Genomic DNA, 20,680 nt, shown 5'->3' with positions numbered 1-20,680 from the left:
ATGGTTTTTGAGGCATGTGCTTTGACTAGAAAGGAGGAAAAGATATTGGAAACAACGGAGATGCGAATGCTGAGACGGATTATTGGGGTGTCATTGAGAGACAAGAAAGGGAATGATGAGATCAGAAAGAAGCTAGAAGTGTGTATAATTATAGCGAAAGCAAGGGAGAATAGGCTCAGATGGTTTGGACATTTGTTTAGAGACATCATGTCTATAGAGGTGAATGGAAGCGAGGCCGGGGAAGACCAAGAACGAGATGGAAGGATAACATCAAGAGAGACATGCAGGAACTGAACCTGACCGGGGAAGATGCAGAGGAAAGAAAACAATGGAGATGGAGGATTCGGGCGACTAACCCTGATTAATCAGGATAAGGTCTAAGGAGAGGAAGAAGAAGAAGACAATTTGGAGAAGACATCATGGAAAAACATGCCAAATTGGTCTTCTTCATACAAATTTAACAAATTTATGATAAGCTTCAAACACTGTGTGTGTTGAATAGGAGGAAAGGACTTATTGAGTGGTATTCAAAACCCATGATCTCGTATATATAATTAGTTGCATACTTTCACATTTGCGAAAAAAAGATAGAAACTAAAGTTCAAAGGAAGTGATTGAGTATCTACGAAAGCAAATTGAATGAAGTGAAGTAATGGGAAAGTAGTGTAGACAGATGTCTTAGGGGGTAGGTGTGGTTGGGTGTAGGTGTGGTTGGGGAAGTAGGTGTGGCTGGGGGGATTGGGTGTGGTTAGGGAAGTAGGTGTAGCAGGGGGTATGTGTGGTTGGTGGTAGGTGTTGTTAGGGGTTAGGGATGGTTTTTGGGAAATTAGGTGTGGATGGGGATGTGGGTGTGGTTAGGGGTAGGTGTGGTTGGGTGTAGGTGTGGTTGGGTGTAGGTGTGGTTGGGTGTAGGTGTGGTTAGGGAAGTAGGTGTAGCAGGGGGTATGTGTGGTTGGTGGTAGGTGTTGTTAGGGGTTAGGGATGGTTTTTGGGAAACTAGGTGTGGATGGGGATATGGGTGTGGTTAGGGGTAGGTGTGGTTGGGTGTAGGTGTGGTTGGGGGTAGGTGTGGTTGGAGGTAGATGTGGATGGGGGTAGGTGTGGTTGGGGGAGTAGGGGGTGGTTGGAAAGATTCCAAAGTACGAAGAGTTTGCAAGTGCCTCTTCAGCGGCAATTCTCGCCTCTTTTTGGATTTAAGACGATGCTGTTGCGGCTTCTTATAATAGGATGAGTTCATTTCCGTTTTTGTGTGAAAAGATGAGCATGAGGCATTTATTTGCTGGAGGTGTTCATTTAAGCTATGCATATGTAAAGGGACCATACATTACTCTGATGAACCCTTGTTCGCGAAGTGTCAGTTCTAATATTTTCCTTCTGTAATTAATTATCTACCTGTATTATATTGTCTCTCTTTGTTTTGCGCTGTCCGCCCAGTATTTATGCTGTCATCGCGTGATTCGAGGAGTCCGGCGGACACCATATTAAACCTTTCTTCTTTCTGGAAAGTTTTCGTTTGAAAGTCGAAAATGTTGAAACAAACGCAACCGCATATTGGTATATCAATTCATTTGGTTATGAATTTATTAGTTGATAGTGCTAGTTGATGTGCACAGGTTACCTGTTTTACCATTGAATAATTCACTATGATAACTTTCAAATTAAAGATAGCCTGTTTTGCACAAAGCCAGTGAGTGTAGATAAATCTTTTGCTTAGGGCTCTCATCTAAGCTAAAAGGTAGGTATCCTGTCGCTGTGTACGAAGAATACTGGTACTCTTAAGATGCTGTTGAAGACAGTTATGAATACGTCGAAATAAATAAATTTTCTTCGTACACAAAAATTCATTTATTTGTTGCAAAAATAATAGGGATGCGATGAATTTCTTCATCGACAGGTCCGTCTAAGTCAATGATGAAATTTATCTGCCTGCTTTGTATTTTTCTCGAGCATAGACTCGGGCAAAACCCCCAGCTCGGGAAGTTGAAGTTTGCAAACCCAGGCAGGAGAGAGCTAGAGAGGGAAACTGGTTCCTAGAAAAATGGAATCCCCTCTATAGGTTCTTAAGAGGGAACCAGTAAAACAATGAGCGCTTTACTAAAAAGAGGACGTACCTTCCTCGACTCCGGTTCGCTAACTAACCCCTACGTTTCATGTGCTACAGTCGACGTTCTTTTGAATAACTTCTTTTCCGCTGGTTATTTTTCAGTTTGTTAGGCTATTAGCCTAAGTTCCAGACCCCTTACTATAAGTATCGATAGTAAGTAAGGCTCGGGCTTTTGAACTATTAGATAGCTTGTCTGTAAAATTCCTCGACAGAGCTTTTGCATTTTGAAGTCAAACCATAAAAGGTGCGTAATGTGGCTTTAATTTAGTGCGATTTCCAGTATAACCTGGATGCATTTAGGTTTCAGTTTGGATTTTCAGTAACTTGAGTGCGTTTGGAGGTAGCTTTAAGGTAGGAGCACAGAACCCTTATATGCGAAGAAAAACAATGACAAAATTGACAATAGCAATACATTTTTACCAATCAAAACTTTATTGCCGCTATATCCGTATCTTAAATTACACGATGCTACAAAGGATCGATTGTTTCTGCTAAAAGTTGTCCCAACTTCCCTTCTGGCAATGAGAAAATAGTTTTCTAGATCGTTGGCTTGCTTGTGAGGTTGAGTCATCATCATTTCGTGGCCGCAAGCAATAGAAATCGGTACGCTAATTACAGGAAAACGAGCATGCCTTGCATGTTGATTTAATCGAGTTGCTATGCGGCGTTGCTATGCAGTCTCGAACTGGTGTCTTGTAGGTTGTACTGTTCAATTTGACAGACTCAATCGTCTGAATGCGCTATTGATGGTGTCGTGGTATTTTATTGAATATTCTCCTCCAATTTTGATTACCAGTCTTATGCTCTGTTTAAATCTTGTGCTGGAGTTTTATAACAACGCGGTAAAATGTATTTATCTATAGACTAAAGGTGCTGAACTGTAAGTGCTTTTGTTATTTACACCTTTTGCATTTGTTTTCTGAAAAACTAAAACGTGAATCTTTATGTATGATTGCATTAGTTGAATATCTTTATTTTATGAATACTGCTAACCAAAAGCATAAAATCTCTGCGTTTGAATAGTTTCACGTAGTTTTCACGAAGTTTTATACCTTCTACCATATTTATGTACTTTTATCTATCCGCAGGGTATGAAAATGCTTATCTCATTGGCGGTTTTGTTTGTGATCTTGCTGCCTTTCAAGACATTTGCTTATATCGATCGTAAGTGATATTTTTAAGTTATCTGTTTGTTTCGATGCTGTGGAAGATACAGGGAGATTAATCAGGGCCGTCGCTAGCTATGGTGTACAAGGGGGATGCCCTGACCCTAGTTGCTGACAAAGTGGGTTAGCCATCTACATTTTCCGACAAATCTGAAAACTTGCCGATGAAGCACCCTAAGTAGTAAAAAATTTCTCGTTTTAACAATACTGTTTTCTGTCATACCCCTTCCCTGTCACATCCCCTCACCCCCGTAGCGATGGCCCTGAGATTAATGATAAATTTATCTTCCATAAAATGACCGTATTGCTGCTAGCAATAAATCTTGAGCAATCCCTATGAAATTCTGAAAAGCTTGCATGGCTATCGCTTCGATTCATAGTGTTCAATCATTTGTTAAGAAAGTTCAAGCGCTAAAAGCCCGTCTACACGATAACAGTGAATGAACCCTGTTGTGTCTTGTACCTGCAGAGAGGTTTGCCACTGTTAATAAGTATTGTAGTATTTTTTTTAAAGAATTCAGGTGTACTCGAGTGCTAAAATGGCACATCTATACAGGAGATTATCTTCTTGAAAAGCTATGAACGGTCCATTGCAAAAACAATTTTTAGACAAAGAATGTTCAACTTCGTTACTATGAGCCAATTTGCTTCAATATGTCCTCGATTCTTTAATTTTTGCAATGTTTCTTCGGACCAGGATATACATCCAAACCTTCAATGAACAGTTGAAACATTGTTTAAAGCTTAGAAATTCCATAAACACTTACGTTCAAAAAGTACTTCGAAATTTCGAAAACATTTTATGCAACAAACTTGGAAAGACTTTTTTAAATCTTTCTCATTAAAAAAGTACGGCAGCTATTTCCATGAAATTTTCACAAGGCATCGTTGATATTTTGAAGCCTTTTATGAGACGAAAACATGGAAGTTCTTAAAATTCAAGAACTGAGTTAAGAGAAGCGCTAACAAATTGCTTTCTACTATAATAAAGCAAATAGATTTTGTGAAATTGCGTCAATTGTTGGTTGCTCAATGAATGCAGCTTTTTGGTGTGTAAAAATTTTTTCCGTACAAGAACAGTAAAAATTCACAAGGGGTTGGCAGACCGAAGAAGTTTACGACGCCGAGGTCATTCCTGCGGAAACTGCGAAGTAATAGGTTTGAATCCTTACTAGAAACCGCGCCAGAAACTATGTTGTCATGTAAAAAGAAGCTAAATCTTTGAACATAAGCAAAAACATGGCTATAAAAACATAAGAAATAAAAATTTTCCAGCTTATAAGAAGAAAATGCTCTCTCATAACAAAAATTAAACATCGCCAACGAATACAATAGCTTCTCCTTGAATGTTACACAATTTATAAAGTATGTAGCTTGAATAAATGCAATGATTTAATGAAATTGTAGCGTTTTCGTTTATGTAGTAAATTTTATTTGAAGTTTAAAAGTTTGATTTTGTAATTTGTTATGCAAACGTAAAAAGTTGTATTTGTTTGCACAGCTCTAAAATTTTTGGAAGGTCATGTGACTTTGTCATTGTCAGGCCATGCAAACGTTCTGCATATTTTGCTGTTATAATCAGGAAAATCGAAAAAATCCTATGTTTTTATGGTTATGCTTCAAAAGTTGAAGTATTTTTTTAACTTTTAATTCCATTTTGGGGATGCATAGCCCTAGATTATTTGGAAAAAGACTGCTCCAATCTGAAAAAGTTTCCGTTGCAACACCGAATCCAACGCAACGCCCTAATTCGTTTATCGAATTTGTCCCAATACTTTTTGAACGTAATTGTAGTTTATTCAAGGCAAATATTAGCATGTATTTGCTCCTTTGTAAGGGGGAGCTCTCTATTAGATCAATAAATCGAGACAGCCGCTCTCCCGTTTCCAATTAAAAACAAAAAAGAATGAAAACAAGACCAGAATTTTTTAGCTCTTCTTAATGAAAGTGAATAATTACGTTATAATCCTGGCCATTGACGAGGAATCCCCTCACTTTTGATTTTAGTTTTGCATCAAAATATTTTGTTAACTGAAGACCGTATTAAAACATATTCTCTATGTTTCGAAAAAAACCCCTTTACTCACATTTCAAAACTCTCAGAATGAAGGGGGTGAGAGGTTTTTAAGGCAGATTCTTAAGCGTTTTTCAGTTTGTCGAGATATAAAGGGTCCAAGAATGGCGCTCATCCAGCTTCATGCCTAAACTGACTTTATTCAAGTTTGATATGCGCAGACAATTTCTTGTGGGGGAATCAAATACAAAAGAACTGTTTTCAATGTTAAAAGCATCGTTTCTGCTTTAGGCCGATGCTTTGCTTTTAGCAGTTTTTTGTAGAATATAATCCTTAGCTTTACTGTTTTCTGAAACTTCGTATAGATGTTCTTACCGTTAGCAAACAGAAAAAAGGACTTAAGATATACTAGGCAAATTCATCGACATACGTTAGAAAAGTAAGAGACCCAATAAAGATCCTTGAGGAATTCCTCAATAACTGACTTCCCCAACACTGAAAGAATGAATGTTGTTTGAAACATACTTCTGAATCTCTGTAAAGTAGGACTCAACCAATGTTTATCTCAACACCTGTTATCACTAAGTGGCATTTAGATATTGAAACATGCCACCTGTTAAACATTCAAGTATCTTTTGTACTGATTATGTGTCAGGGTCAGCAGGGGCGCAGTGGGAGTTAACTTTTTGGGTGGGCAAAGCGGAAAATTTTCCGATAAAACTATGATTTTTCGGAAAAATTTTTTCTCAATACATTCCTTGAAGATTACCCTTGCTGCATATACTGCAACACTTGATACTACAATATCACGAATGGATCTCGAAATCGTTAACGAATGGATCGTTCGTTATACACCTTCAAGTTCAACAATAGCCTTTATTCTAACAAAACTTATCAAATATAAATCGCTATGAACAAAACTGCAACTAGTTATAAATTTACACCCTACAAGTCTTCTCGCTATACTAGACAATAAACTGTCAAGTCAGTGTTTATAGCTGTTTATAGCAAAAAGTTTTTTTGGCAAGTTTTAAATCGCATCATAATTACTTTGCATTTATTTATGCTAAACCTTAAATAGATATTACGCCTCCAAAAGAATAGTTTTCTTTTAACTGAATTTATATAAACTGTTACTCAAGCAGCATCTTTCTCAAAAGAGGTGTGGCAGCATACAAATCGATGATGTCACCATAGTCTATCGACTGTAAAATATCACTTTCGACGTTGATTGTTATCAGAGAGGAAAGGCGGTCTTGTCCCATCGTTGACCGTAGCCGATTTTTTTACAATCCTTAGCTTTGAAAAAGCTCTTTCATAGTTTGTTGAACCTATTGGCAAAGTGAAGAGAACCTTGTAAAGAAGGACCAGCTGTGGAAAGGCACTTTGCAGGTTATACTTATCATCAACTGAAGAACTGAATGGAACTGAAAAGTTTTCTCTTTCTTCTGCAGCCGGGAGAGGGTTGCTCTTTGCTCTAACTTTCCAAAATTTACGGTAATTATTGGCGAACGAGCTGTACTCATCTCTTAATTTTTCGTCATCCAGGCCGTAATTCTTCGCAACCTTTTTGAATTACACTGCACACAACTGCCTTTCAATTGTTTTTTGAAAACATTCAGGGTTGAGCAAGGCAAAATCTGTCAAAATTGCCTTATGAGACGTAAATATTGTATTCATTGAGCTGATAGCTGTATCCACTATCACGATGATATACGGATTCCCTATTTCCCTCTAATTCATCTATGCAATTTTCCCCTGGCATCTTTTTCTTTCTGCGTATTCGTCGCTCGACAAAATTTTCCTCTTCTAAGTCATGGCGAAAATAATAACTTTTTGCGTCTTCTACAACACCAGCGAATTCATTTCGAAATGAACTGAGTTGAATTTTTACTGTCGGAAATGGGAGTTTATAAAATAACTGAGACCAGAGCGTTAATTTCCTTTACAAATTTCAGCAATGCGATGATTCCGATAAATACTCTAATGAAAATAAGTAAGAAGGGTTGAGCATGCCCTATTTTACGACAGGTTTAAAAAAATATGCGACCTTTTGGACAGGATCGATGAAAACCTTACATTTTGTCTAATATTTCAAATTTTCCGACAAACGTTGGATTTTCCGACAATCCGACAAATTTTTTGCCAGGGGGGGCGGCTGCCCCCCCTGCCCCCCCAGCCACTGCGCCCCTGAGGGTCAGCATCAAGCACTGGCACTTATGCAATCTAAACCAACATCGCTGAGATAGATACGTTATTTACTAAAAACTGACAGTCTAGGGAATCTTTAAAGCGCAAATGTCAATGTCTAGGACGGGAACCAGTTGTGCTGTCAGAATTGAGGCTAATAGACACGCAACGCAACACATCTAAATCTTTAATCGTTTGCTAGTTATGGAATCTTCTGTCAGTTATCCTTATTCATCTCAGTGGGTTTAGTGTTTGTCAGGAACTTATAGTGACCAAGAAGTAAAGGGAATTGCGTATAGCAAAGCTGTATCAGAATTAAAATGCAATGCCCGGCTTTTATGTGATGTAAACATCATGTAATGTAACGAACCGTAACCTAACCTAACCTAACGCAGCCTAACGTGATATAATGTATTCGTATGTGATCTAATGACATTTAATGCTATCTGTTTATATACAGGAAAAAACTTGTTTGCTAGTATTAAGTACTAGTGGTTAGTAGATCAGTAAAACAGAAGTAAAAATATAAGCAAGACCTGAGTTGTAGTGTTTCGTTTTCCAATAAAACAACACCACCGTAACATCAATTTTATGTAAAGCATTAAAAAAACGCCATGTAAATCTTCCACAAAAGATAATGAGAAATTGATAAAATAATCAAACTGATTGATGAATTACTAGCTTTAATATTTAGATTAATTGCTTTAATTTTCCTTGCGTTATTACAGAAATTTTTCAGCGCCCCAAACAAAGTCTTGTTTGAAATAAACAGAGCCACCGATGAAGGGGGGCAGGGGGCATGTCCCCACTTTTCTGCAAAGTAATAGAGCTTTTTTCAAAATCTTTTATTATGGGTTATAAATTTTCCCTTGGCCACCCCCCTCCCCAATTTTCAAACCTGTGACAGTGCTCATGATAATTTTTTTTGTTTTCTGTAGAGAGCTGCTTGCTGTTTAGTCAGAGTGGATCATGTTGTTCTCGGCCCTCAGTCCACGACTACCAGCCATGTCATGAGAGATATGACAAGTTTCTCTGTGATGCATGGGTTGAGTCTGCATCTAATGTTAGATGTGCAAGCATCGGAAAATTTCCTGGTAACTTTCTGTAATTTCTTCAATGTAATTGCATGTCTTCCAGCGGATTTGATTCCAAAACCCATAGATCGTATTTGAAATGGTTGAAAGACACTTGCAGTTATTTATGAATCGTATCATACAGGAATTCCTGCATTCAAAGAGTAACTCTACACCTGTGAAATACGTTGATGCCCCTTTTATATCTCCAGGTTTCTATTTTTACCGGGAATAGCAGAAGTATGTTTTCTTATTGAACATACTTAGCATTTCTTATTCCTAAGATGGGTAGAGGAAAAATGATTTAGACGAATAAAAGCGTTTCAAATTTTCTCACAGCATTTTGCCTAACTGCCCTTTATGCTTACCTTCTACGTTATCTTAATTCGGGATCTGATTTTTAGCGTGAGATAATACCTGACCTTTCTAAAGCCAATAAACTCTTATGCCAAAATGGTGTAAACGGGGCTTATATGTTTTAAACGACATTGTAACATTGCAATATTCTGATGCTATGGCCACCTCTCTACTACTTACATTCATTTCCCTAATTTCGCAAATGTGCGACTTTTACCAATCTTATGTTCAACTGAATTTCTTATGTTGTGACCACTGCTATTTTTGTAAGTTTCCTTCCGATCTTTATTTAAGGTGTTTCATTGGGTAATCCACTCGGCATGGTCAATGGCCTAATATTTGGGGACCAGCTTGTTGTTCCGGATAATCAAATATCTGCCAATCAAGCTCGGTATGTTTTTTTGGACTCCGGTGGATGGAAGGCATCAAAAACTTACTGGGATTCTCATAGATCTTACTTGACATTAATTCCGGCAGACCAAGCCTATCTTCAAAAGAACGTCATCGGATTGCTTCCTATATTCCTGGAAATAGATTTCTTGGAAATGAAGAGGATTTTCTACTTTATTATTGGAAACAACATCAGGATAAGTGGTATTTCCCCCCCAGACCGAAGGTTTGCCATAAGTTACCGCGATGTCAATGGGAAAAGGATCATTTACGGAAAGGACCCTGCCTACGCTGCGGTGTGTTTCAATTTTGTATCATTTTTTAATTCAGTCAAATCTATGCAAATCGAACTCACTAGGGGATTGTCAAAATTTTCGAATTACAAAACTGTCGATTTACAAAATTTTCGATTTACAGTGATTCTAATTATAGAAATTTATTTGTGAGAGACCTAAGAATTTTGTTTGTTTTAGTAACAGTTCGAATTACACCTGTTCGAATTAAAGACAGAGTTCACACTACTCCGTTTTCAAATGAAAACGGAGTCAAACTAATCCGTTTTTGCCTTGCGTTCACACTACTCTGCTATGAAAACGGAGTCGTTTGAAAACGCAAATGAAAACGGAAGCTTGCGAATACATCATATTGAATACGCTCCGTTTTCAGTGTGAACACCAAAAACGGAGACATTTGAATACATTAATAGTGGCAACAAAATACGTGCTTTCTAGCACACCAAATCTCAAAATTTAAATTGAGAATTCACCATGGCCTGGTAGCTGTTACAACAAAGTTTTTCACAATTTGCTTTTATTTACTTTAATTCATAGTGACACCAATTTGTTGAGGTTTCGTGAACGCCTCTTTTCAAAAATGAGGCCACCAACAGCGTTTTTGTTGGAGCAGTGTGAACACTAACCGTATTCAAATCGTATTCATTTGAAAACGGATAAGTGTGAACGGACAGCGTTTTCATCGACGAAAACGGAGCGAAACGAATATGGAGCAGTGTCAACGTAGCCTTAGACAGAGTTAATGTATCCTCGATGTATAAACGTCGGATAGAAGTAGTAAGCAAAAACTAGTATCCTAATGCGGATCGAAAGTCATGTTAGACGGAGAATGACGCGTTTGATTGGTTCCTTGTATTCGTCAATCGGTGGCCGCTGACCTCTCATCGAATTTTATGCCATTTTGCAATGCTAGACATTATATTATATCCAGACGGCATTTAGGCAGATCCGTACAATTAGCCAGACCTTCAGGCATCTTCTATGCTATTTGACGTTTTGATGCTGTTATATAAGGCTGGCGCATCGGTTGTAATGGGGAAAAGGAACATTTCGTGTCCACTGCCTTCCCAATATGAACTGAATCAGGACTTTTTGTGTAACTTGCCTTAGTAAACTCTTCCTGCTATAGTTTAATTGTGAGTTGACCGATTTGCGGTCATGCATTAAACTTGCTCTCGATGATGTGGAAACGTAGCCTCTGGACTGAATTGCTGGTGTTTATGCCATGTTTTTCTGAGGAAGCAATTTTTGCCCCACAACTTGTATTGTGGCTTCTGACAAATATACAGACTGATTGGACAGGTGAAGCCATGTGATCAATATTACACAATGCATGTGTTGCAGTGAAGCATTCAATTCACAATGTTTAGGTCAGCGACTCTCGCAAAATTTGAATCATCCCAACTTTTCCAACACTTAAGACCTGTTTACCTAGTCTGCCGAAGTGCATTGCATTTTTTTTAAAAGGAGACGTCACTATTAAGATATATTTATACACCATTGAAAGTAGGGGAAAACGTAACCACAATGTTTGTATCCTGGAAGAGGTAAGGTTGCTAATAGAACCAATCTTAGCTGTCCAATCTTACCCGAAACAGAAGCGTAACATCACGATATCATCAACGTACCAAGCTTCATCCTCTTGTAACAATAGAATGAATGAAAATTTGCCGATTCTGGCTGCGCTGCAGATTTTTGTAATTTTTATAATGAATAGCTCAGCTTTCAAAGTGGACAGCACGGGCTTTTCAACCCTGTTGAACGAATGGCTAGATCATGTAATACCCAGACTTCTATGTAAATACAATTTATGGCTGAGGTGGGATTGGACTTCTCTGCCATGCTATGTTTGGTTAAGGATTTTCTTAAATAACATCAGTGATCATACTTTATGATTGAGTTATGCCCTAGTATCTGCTTTCTTTCGCGTCGCCCGCGAGATTTGCCGCAACTTGCTGCGTAACTGATATATTTAGATTAAACAAAAAGGACAAGGTTTATTGATCCGTCAACGGTATTGATGTGCTTATGGTCAAATAATCGGTTGTGAGCATTGCCTGGATTCTGTAATTGCTTTTGTCAAGATGCTCTTGGATTCATTTAACTTCATTTTCCTTGATTTGACAGTTTTTGCTTGTTCTTGATCTATGATCCTTTTATCATTCTCTCTAGACGACCTATTGTAGGCAAATAATACTTGGGTTTCAAAAAGCTTGCAGAATCAAGGTCGATCCTTTCAGAGCGAGATCTGTTCGAGTCACTTCGAATACCTATGATAACTATGCAAGAGAGGCAATTTACCTTGAAGTCGGAGGTTTTCATTATCTACAAGGTATCATCTTCTATTTTAGTTCGAAATGCAAGTGTACAAACTTATTCTTAGAGTATGTAAATAAAGGAAAGGCCATGGTAGCAGGCTGCTCGACGGACTCCTATAGAATGCTTGCGGTGAAAAGTCGAGAAAAATCTAGAAAATAAGTAACACTGCAACACGACAAGAATGAATAACAACAAACACACATAAATCAGTTATGGCTAATATTTCGCCCCGGCATACGGGGCTTCATTGAAGCAAATGTAAATGCCGGGGGCAAAATATTAGCTTTCATCAATTTACTTGTGTTTATTGTTGCGTTGCGTTGCGTTGCGTTGCGTTGCGTTGCGTTGCGTTGCGTTGCGTTGCGTTGCGTTGCATTGCAGTGTTCCTTATTTTCTACTTCTTTTTCTTGAAGGACTTTTTATGTTTTAAGTGCATTTGCCTTTTAAACACCTTACTTAGTTCATTTTGCAGGTTTCCATAACGCTTGTGAATTTTGTAAATGTGTAAGAAATCACAGAATTCTTTCCCATACAGTTAATTTTATTTCTGGTAGACAGTATCCTTCTAAATCGTCAATTTTTGAATCACTATAGTTTTTTAAAGTTACAGTTTTACAACTGCAAAAGATGATCTTATTGTTTGGATAGAGTTTGTCTTGAAAATGCTTAGTTAATAAGGTAATCCAATGTTCTTTCGTCGAGAAGTCCTTCGTCTGAGTGTGTTGTCAATTTCTGCAAGAAACACGTTGCTTGAAAACTGTAAAAACTTACTAATATCTTTATTGCTACGGTAATCGATAAAAGTAGAATATTTTATCGCTTTGTTGTCTGAAATTTCTGAATTTCACTTGTTTCATGTTTTGAAATAAGGCCATTATTTTCAGCCGACCATCATTGGTCTTTCAACACGATAAAGAACGGCACCACTACTTTTTTCCCTGACATCGTTGGAGGTCTTCATCTTCTGACATCAAAGATGATTAATACAAACAGCTACACTGCCCACGATGCAGGGAAGCTTGAATTTGTCAATGACTCAGTCAGCGCGGATCTGTCATCGTACGACTCAAGCTGTCTTGCGAATCCCACGAACTGCGCGGACGGTTTTTCAGTCGCATTTTGGTTTAACGGTGGGTTTTTCTTTTTGCCTTTACGGAATTCTTTTGTTTTACCAAGCAGTGTATTGCGTATAGCTACAAGTCCCTGAATGATGTTAAAAAGAAAGTTGTTTCTAGGGTGCCATTCATAGCAGTGAATTAATTCTGATCACTGGATAACAAACTTCTGTTTAAACAATCTTTTGGTGGTACAAAACTTGTAAATGGCTTTGAAAAAAGCAAACATTTAGTAAACTAAAGCTTTTCGTCTGACACTCTTCAGAGTTTAAAACGTCAGAACATAGATCGAAAACTCTACGCTAAGAAATATATATACCCAGTTGTGGATCGAAATAGGCCAATCAGAAACACGAGCACATGACTGTAAAGGTTGACCAATCAGTGCCGCTTGCCTATTAGAATGTTACCAGTGGAGTCCTAAGGTGAAAACGAACTCCTTTTGTCTACACAGTAGCGGTTTTTTCGTGCTTATGTAGATAGATGTATGGCCTCCCTAAAATACACAAGCCGAATGTCCCACTTAGACCCATTTTGTCTATGATTGACTCAGCACAACACGAACTGGCTAAGTGGCTTTCTGAAGTTTTGGACCCTGTTCTTCAAAAATATTCAAAACATTGTATCAAGGACTCTTTTACGTTCGCTGAGTTCATGCAAAACTTGAACATCGAAAACGAAACATCTTTCATGTGTTTTTTCGACATTAGCAGTCTTTTCACTAATGTCCCTTTGAATGAGACCAAAATATGTGCCGACGCTTTGTACCGGAGCGAGCTTAATAGCCCACCATTCCCAGAGGAAGTATTCATTGAACTGATGGAAACTGCAACACGTTCAGTTGAATTCAGTTTTAACAATGAAATGTACCAACAAAAGGATCGTGTCGCTATGGGTAGCCCTCTGGGACCTGCCTTGGCCAATATCTTTGTTGGCTTTCATGAAGAGCGGTTGTTTGACTGCGACCAAAAGCCAGGTGTCTATTTTCGGTATGTGGATGACACATATACTATTTTCAAAACAGAGGCTGAGTGTGATATTTTCCTAAAACGCCTTAATGGTCTTCACACAGCCCTAAATTTTACATTTGAAAAGGAAGAAAATAACTCCTTGCCATTTCTAGATGTTTTGGTTGAAAAATTTGACACTGGATTTCTCACCAGTGTATACCGTAAACCCACTTTCTCGGGGTTATACACTCGATGGAGTTCGTTTTGCCCAAAACAAAGAAAAATCAGCCTCATCAAAACGCTTACACATAGGGCACTGATGATTTGTTCCAAGTCTAAACTCGACTCGGAACTTGAAAAACTAACTAAGATTTTTCTGGAGAACGGCTATCCAGAAGATGTTATTTCAGTTTACATTAAGGAGAAGATAGGAAATTTCTCGGCTGACGTAAAATTTGGTCCTCAAAAGTGCCCGGTCTATCTAAAACTATCCTGGATCGGTAACAGCTCCCTACGTTTTGAAAGCCAAATAAAACAGGCCATAACAAATTGTTTCTTCGCGGTTAACCCACGTGTTGTTTACAGTACAAAAAAGGCCCTTCCGTCCATTCAAAAGGACTGCGTTTCTGCCACAAAAAAAGTTCTGTTGTTTATGAATTTACGTGCCAGTGTGATTCTGGCTACGTAGGACGCACCACCCAAAGATTGGAGGATAGGATAAAACAACACGTTCCATCTAATATTAGAAACAAAACACATCCCCAAAGAGAACAGCCACCTCGGTCTTGCAAATCCAAAATTACTACTAAAACCTGCGATTCTGCTATCGGGCAGCATTTGCTAGAAAACCCAGATTGTGCAAAAAACTATAATGGCGACGTGTTTCAGATTATTGGTAAAGCCCGATCGTCGTTCCACCTAGCAGTTTTAGAATCTATCTACATAAGCACGAAAAAAATCGCTACTGTGTAGACAAAAGGAGTTCGTTTTCACCTTAGGACTCCACTGGTAACATTCTGATAGGCAAGCGGCACTGATTGGTCAACCTTTACAGTCATGTGCTCGTGTTTCTGATTGGCCTATTTCGATCCACAACTGGGTATATATATTTCTTAGCGTAGAGTTTTTGATCTATGTTCTGACGTTTTAAACTCTGAAGAGTGTCAGACGAAAAGCTTTAGTTTACTAAATGTTTGCTTTTTTCAAAATTCTGTTTGCATCACAAAAAACGATAGGTTACATGATAGGCAATATAAATATATCTGCAAATTTTCAAAAGAAATTGGATCTATAACTCTAGAAGGAAATGCAAAATTAAAGTACACGTCACTATGGGAGTTTGGGGGCTCGGCCCCCCATCCAATCAGCGATGTCGTCGGAAAATTCCGGCTTTCATCGGATAATTGACAACCGTTAAACGTGTCGAAATTACTCCAAGAAATCGTTCTGCAAAGGAATTTTAAGCTGTTTGCCAAATTTTCTGCTCGTTACGCTCGCAGATGATCTGCAATTCCCCTATTTGCCCCAGGGGCCTCTATAGCCATTCTTCTGTGCCTTTTTTGCAAAATTTGAACATAGCATAGCTGATAAAATATTAGCCAGTACCAAGATAAAATAAGGAACTAAGATAGTCTAACTAAATTTGCCCGAATTGCCCACTTTGCCTAGGCCATTTTCTCGTTTCCCTAGGTTATTTGATTTGTCAACAAAGCACATCGTTTTGTTCCTCAAACATCGGCGAACATCTTCGTAACAATTGTTTATTGTTTTGACCGTGTTCGCTGTGTCTCTGGCCCTTTGGAAACTAAGCAATTTCGGGCCCTCCATTGGCAGATCCCAGTGCATAGCATAGCTTAGCATATTTTATCTTGCCAGTACTAAATAATCAATCAAACAATATATGACAAAGATCAAAACTGCTTGTGAATTGTATATTTGATTCAATTCCGTAAAGATTAGCCTGAATTTACATTGGATTCTTGCGACAAAAGTTATTTTCAAACTTATTTCTCACTGACGAAAACAAGAAAAAATGCAGAAAATGAGCGTACGACTTGTCAAAAGTGTCGCCCTCTTGTTTCATCAATTGTATCTTAGATGATCGATCTTGATATCAAAAATCATAAATGGATTGTTCTTCTTGCTACTTAATTATGACGTGGTCGGCAAAGATTTCTAGCAGGTCCTGTCAAAAAATCATCCATTTTCATCAAAATGTTCAGTTTCTTTAAAATTAGACATGATCCAAGATGTTATATTGTCGGAAAATCGTAAGCCTGGGCTCTCCCAAATGAAAGCCTGAATTTTCGCCACTGCGTTTGCAATGAATATCAAGCCTCGTTTCCATAACATTTAAATTCCGACAATCGAGTCGCATTACAAACCTAACCCAGCAGCCTCGGTTCTGCGTACTTACAGTGATTAAACAAAATATGAAATTTGTAACTGTTATCTCCGATGCTGCAACCAGAATTAATACATGTGTGCATAATCGTACTTGCGAAAGGCAATTCTACCGATGCCGGTAGGCCAAAATCATGTAGCAAGCTGTTTACGATTTTAAGATACAGACACACCTTCCTGCCTCTCTGCCCTGATTCGCCATCTATTCTTCTTTAAAAGATTTCTTCTGGAAAATCTGAATCGCTTTCGTGACGAAGTTTTTTCATGGAGCTTTTTGACAACACCGACAAACAAAGGCACATCCCCATTCCCACCGATCGTCTGCGAGTCTATTGTTCATTTATAAACGAATCAAAACGCTCTAATTGTTAATTTCAAGTCAATCACAATCGTGACATTTATCATTCAACGTAAGAATATTTTCATGTAGACTTATTGTTAGGAACAATTCGCATTGAAACAGGAGAAGCAATCTTCGAATAAATCCCTGAAATAGGTAAAAAATTTATGCGTTCTAAAAGTTCATTTCTTTTCCAACATTGATCTAGGTTTGCTATTTAAAGAAGCGATTAATGTTTTTTATATCATTATTTCGCTTTGTGTCCGAGTTAACGAAAGTTTAAATTGTATAAAAGGTAACTTTTTATTCGATCAGTGAAATCTAACAGCGAGGAATTTGCAGTAATGACAGTTGGAAATGAAAACGCCGGTCAAAGCTTTGTTGGCTTCAAAATCATCTTTACAACTGCGAAAAAGTTAAATATCGATGTTATAACTGAAACTGTTCATTATAATGGTACCTATGACATCGCCCAAAACGGCTGGTTACATTTTGCTGTCACATGGTCCAAATCGTCTGGTATACGCCTGTATGAAGATGGGGTTCTTGTAGTCAATGGCAGCTTTGTCGAAGCTGTTGCTTTTCTCAATAGTGCCAGTAAGATCCATATTGGAGCGAACACAGCAAATCGTGGAACTCAGCTGCACGATTTGAAGTTGTGGAGCTTTTGGCTGTCTGCAAACGATGTCATGAATATCTTCAGTCCAGGTGAGCTTTGAATAAAATATTCCGGCAAAAGATGCATATAAAAGAATCTTAATTTGGCTAAGCCTCAATATTCTCAAAAAATTTTATATTTCTGAGCCTAGAATTATTGCAAAATGATCTTAGTAAGAAATTACATATCGTTGCTATATACTTTCTTCATCACTAAACATTTAAGGAAACGAAGCATACTGGCACAATACAAGCTTGAGTGTTTCTCGAATTTTTTACGTGGAAGTCAAGTTTGCCTTATTTGGTAAAAAACTCATTTAGATAAAAGTCAAATTTTTGATTAAATTCGGGCCTGGCTTTAATTCTTTATCGATTTTTAAGTTTCACCAATTTTGAGGTGAAATTCTCTTAAAAAATTTATTCTTATAAAAATGTCTGTAGTGGAAAAGGAAGCTCCTTACTGGAGCAAGTTTCATACCGTGGTTTCCCTATTTTTTTAAATTAAAGCCTCTTGAAACGATAGATTAAACTCACAGATTTCAGGTGATTTCTTTCCTTTATTGCGAAGATTACTCAATAAATATGATCTCTGGTGACATCTCTTCCTATGAAGGTCGTTCCCGCACGATTACAAACTTTTTCTAAAATGTTATCATCCCTAGAGCTGGTTAGAAAGTAGATATTTCTGTGTAATAATTTCTTGGCTGATCTTTTAATTGATCATTTGCAAAGACTAAATCGGTTTTAGAATTTTTTTTGTATCTGTACGACATCTTTATAGTATCTAGAGTCTTTGATCAAACACTTATTATTCCTTGCAAATTTAAAGTCATCTGAGTTTAATTTTTTCTGTAGGGAAAGGAGACTACAGCCAGAAGGCTGAGGATATGACAAAATTCAGTGAGTAAAATGCCATTTTCAATGTCTATATGACAATTTGTTAGAACAAAAATTACAATTCTATTTTACATCTTTAGAATGATAATTTTTTTGCAAATTCACTGCTGTAATATTTGTTTGTGTCTAGATTTGCTACCACCTAGCTTCTGAAATTAGATTTTGGGACACTGAGAGGCAGATTTTGGGACACTGAGAGGCAGATTTTGGGACACTGAGAGGCAGATTGTGGGACACTAAGAGGCTGTGCTTATCGAGTAGTGTCCTGGTCCCTCCCCCCGGTTTAGCCAAAACTCATAATTCTTACTCCCTGAATCATAGACAGTGGACAACTCTCCTCTCTCCAAGTGAAAGTTTTTGTCATGGAAATGATTCTAACCACAGACCCTTGGATCTTTAGTCTGCTTCCCTAATAGCCAAAGATCCCATCCTTGCAACTCCAGTGATATTTGTTGCAAAATATGTGAAAAACTATAACTTCTCTCGGCTTTGATCCCAATTTAGGAAAAAGTTTCAAAAATAGTAATCAGTAATATGATAAACAATCAGAAATTATCAATCATTATCAATCATCATTTCTTCGATTTTCTATGCTTTGTGGTTTTAAGATGACAACTAATGCTAGGTGTTGCTATCATTAATTGATATTATAACGGTTTCGATATCGCACTTGAAAAATTCTGTGCTTCGATCTTGCAATAATTCATACACTGAGCTAGTAAGATAACCTTTTAAGACATTTTGAAATTCAATTTCAGTTCCAATTTTTTATTTTTTCTTATTTGTTTAAAAAGTGCTCTGTTTAAAAAGTGACAATATTTTTGGCTCAGTGGCTAGGGGCACAGATGGAAAATCCAAGTTTTAAAGCTTCGAAATTTTTGCTAAGATCGATGAGAGTCGCCAGCTTTTATTAACTCCAAGCGTTGACATCCTAGGCGAACTCCGATTTGCGTTTTTCGAGCCTCTTTGCAGCATCGAGGTCGCTATGCTGAGCACAGCTTACCGTAAATTTTTGTTAACGCCCCCTGGGGGGTTTATTATTTTCAGCACTTTAAAAAGGGGGCTTATAAGAGAGGGGGCTTAATTGAGAGAGGGGCTTAATGAATATTCGTAATAAAAAATCATTTTCAGTGGCAGACGAATTTTTGCTATTTCCGAATTAAATTACACCATATCAGGCTCTTTCATCAATAACATAATCATCATCATCAGTTGCAATTCTGAAATATCGTCTTGGGCCATGTCGTCTTCTCAAATCGAGCATTCGCGGGGGGCGACTTCAACTCTCTTTGAGTACCAACTGCCTGTAATTTTGGAAAAATTTTCTCACGTGGCTCGTGCTTAATGCACTTTAAATCTTTGTCTTCGGATCCGTCCAGACTGAAAGAAAAATGCTTTGAATTTTGAGATTGCTTTGAAAAAACACGATGAAAATATATATCCAGTTGTGGATCGAAATAGGCCAGTCAGATAAAATCAAGCACACGACCGGCCAATCAGTGCCGCGTGCCTATAGAAAATTACCACTGGAGTCTAATTTGATGAGGAGTATTGAACGACCAGTGGATAAAATAAACCTATCTTTTAACTTTGTCAAGTTTACCTATCTTTGCATAAATGAAGTTTTTTAGAGGGGGGGGGCTAAATTGTGAGGGGGCTTATTATTTTTCCTTCTGAAAAAGGGGGGGCTAACAAGAGAGGGGAGGCTGAATTAAGAGGGAGGCATTAAAGAGAATTTACAGTATTACGTTCTGATTAGGTATGAGGATTAAAAATCACAGGTCACATTTCGAAGAAGGGGATCTTATATCTAAACTATCTAGGCAGTAGCAAATACTATGATATCTACTTTACAGGGCCAGGAACCTGTTTGGGAGCAATGGCAGCTTATGGGAGAAAAGTTTCTGTCTATGAGCTTTATCACGTCGAGGGCTCCTTCCCTTTAAAGTGCATTCCAGTTGAAAATGGCGTAAAGTATTACATCTTCCCGGATTTACCTGTTTACAATGTGACTGGGCCATGGAAGAGCAACTTTGAAGCGACGATCAAGTATGAACAAAACTCAAAGACTATCATCAGACATCTGATAAACTCAGCCTCGTCCTGTGAACAGAAGGTCTCGTTTACGTGCATGATGACTGGCATATCTGATTCAGATCTGTATGGCTGGAATAATGAGTTGCTTGTTGGAAGTTGCGTTGGCGGTACATGCAACTGTGTGGCCTCAGCTTCTGTTGTACAAAAAGACATCAAACAATATAATGTCACAAAAAAATTGCCACTTACGAAAATAATCAGAAAAAGTATTAGCTTGTCCAATCACTACCAGATGTTTGATATTGGCCCAGTAGAGTGCTTTCAAGGTATTGATTCCAGATACTTTAACTGTATTTTAACTGAACATGTCCACAT

At 37.9% G+C, this 20,680-nt stretch overlaps 1 protein-coding gene across 1 annotated transcript in view; it reads left to right on the top strand.

Annotated features, from left to right (window-relative positions):
* The first annotated feature begins 869 nt into the window (after positions 1-869).
* The window catches only part of LOC135696291 (uncharacterized), a 73,463-nt gene continuing 53,652 nt past the window's right edge, over positions 870-20,680 (top strand). Inside the window, exons 1-9 of the mRNA XM_065215640.2 lie at positions 870-2,984; positions 3,193-3,268; positions 8,413-8,568; positions 9,199-9,590; positions 11,760-11,919; positions 12,791-13,036; positions 17,030-17,422; positions 18,227-18,271; positions 20,125-20,631. Coding sequence (XP_065071712.2) covers positions 3,196-3,268; positions 8,413-8,568; positions 9,199-9,590; positions 11,760-11,919; positions 12,791-13,036; positions 17,030-17,422; positions 18,227-18,271; positions 20,125-20,631 — 1,972 coding nt within the window. The 5' untranslated portion in view covers positions 870-2,984; positions 3,193-3,195. The remainder of the gene's footprint in view (positions 2,985-3,192; positions 3,269-8,412; positions 8,569-9,198; positions 9,591-11,759; positions 11,920-12,790; positions 13,037-17,029; positions 17,423-18,226; positions 18,272-20,124; positions 20,632-20,680) is intronic.

Source organism: Rhopilema esculentum, chromosome 14 (assembly GCF_057945365.1).
Source record: "Rhopilema esculentum isolate cy_ngs chromosome 14, ASM5794536v1, whole genome shotgun sequence".
In the NCBI taxonomy this organism is placed as follows: domain Eukaryota; kingdom Metazoa; phylum Cnidaria; class Scyphozoa; order Rhizostomeae; family Rhizostomatidae; genus Rhopilema; species Rhopilema esculentum.
Note: the sequence above shows the minus strand (reverse complement) of the source record. Positions and strands in the feature narration are given on the sequence as shown.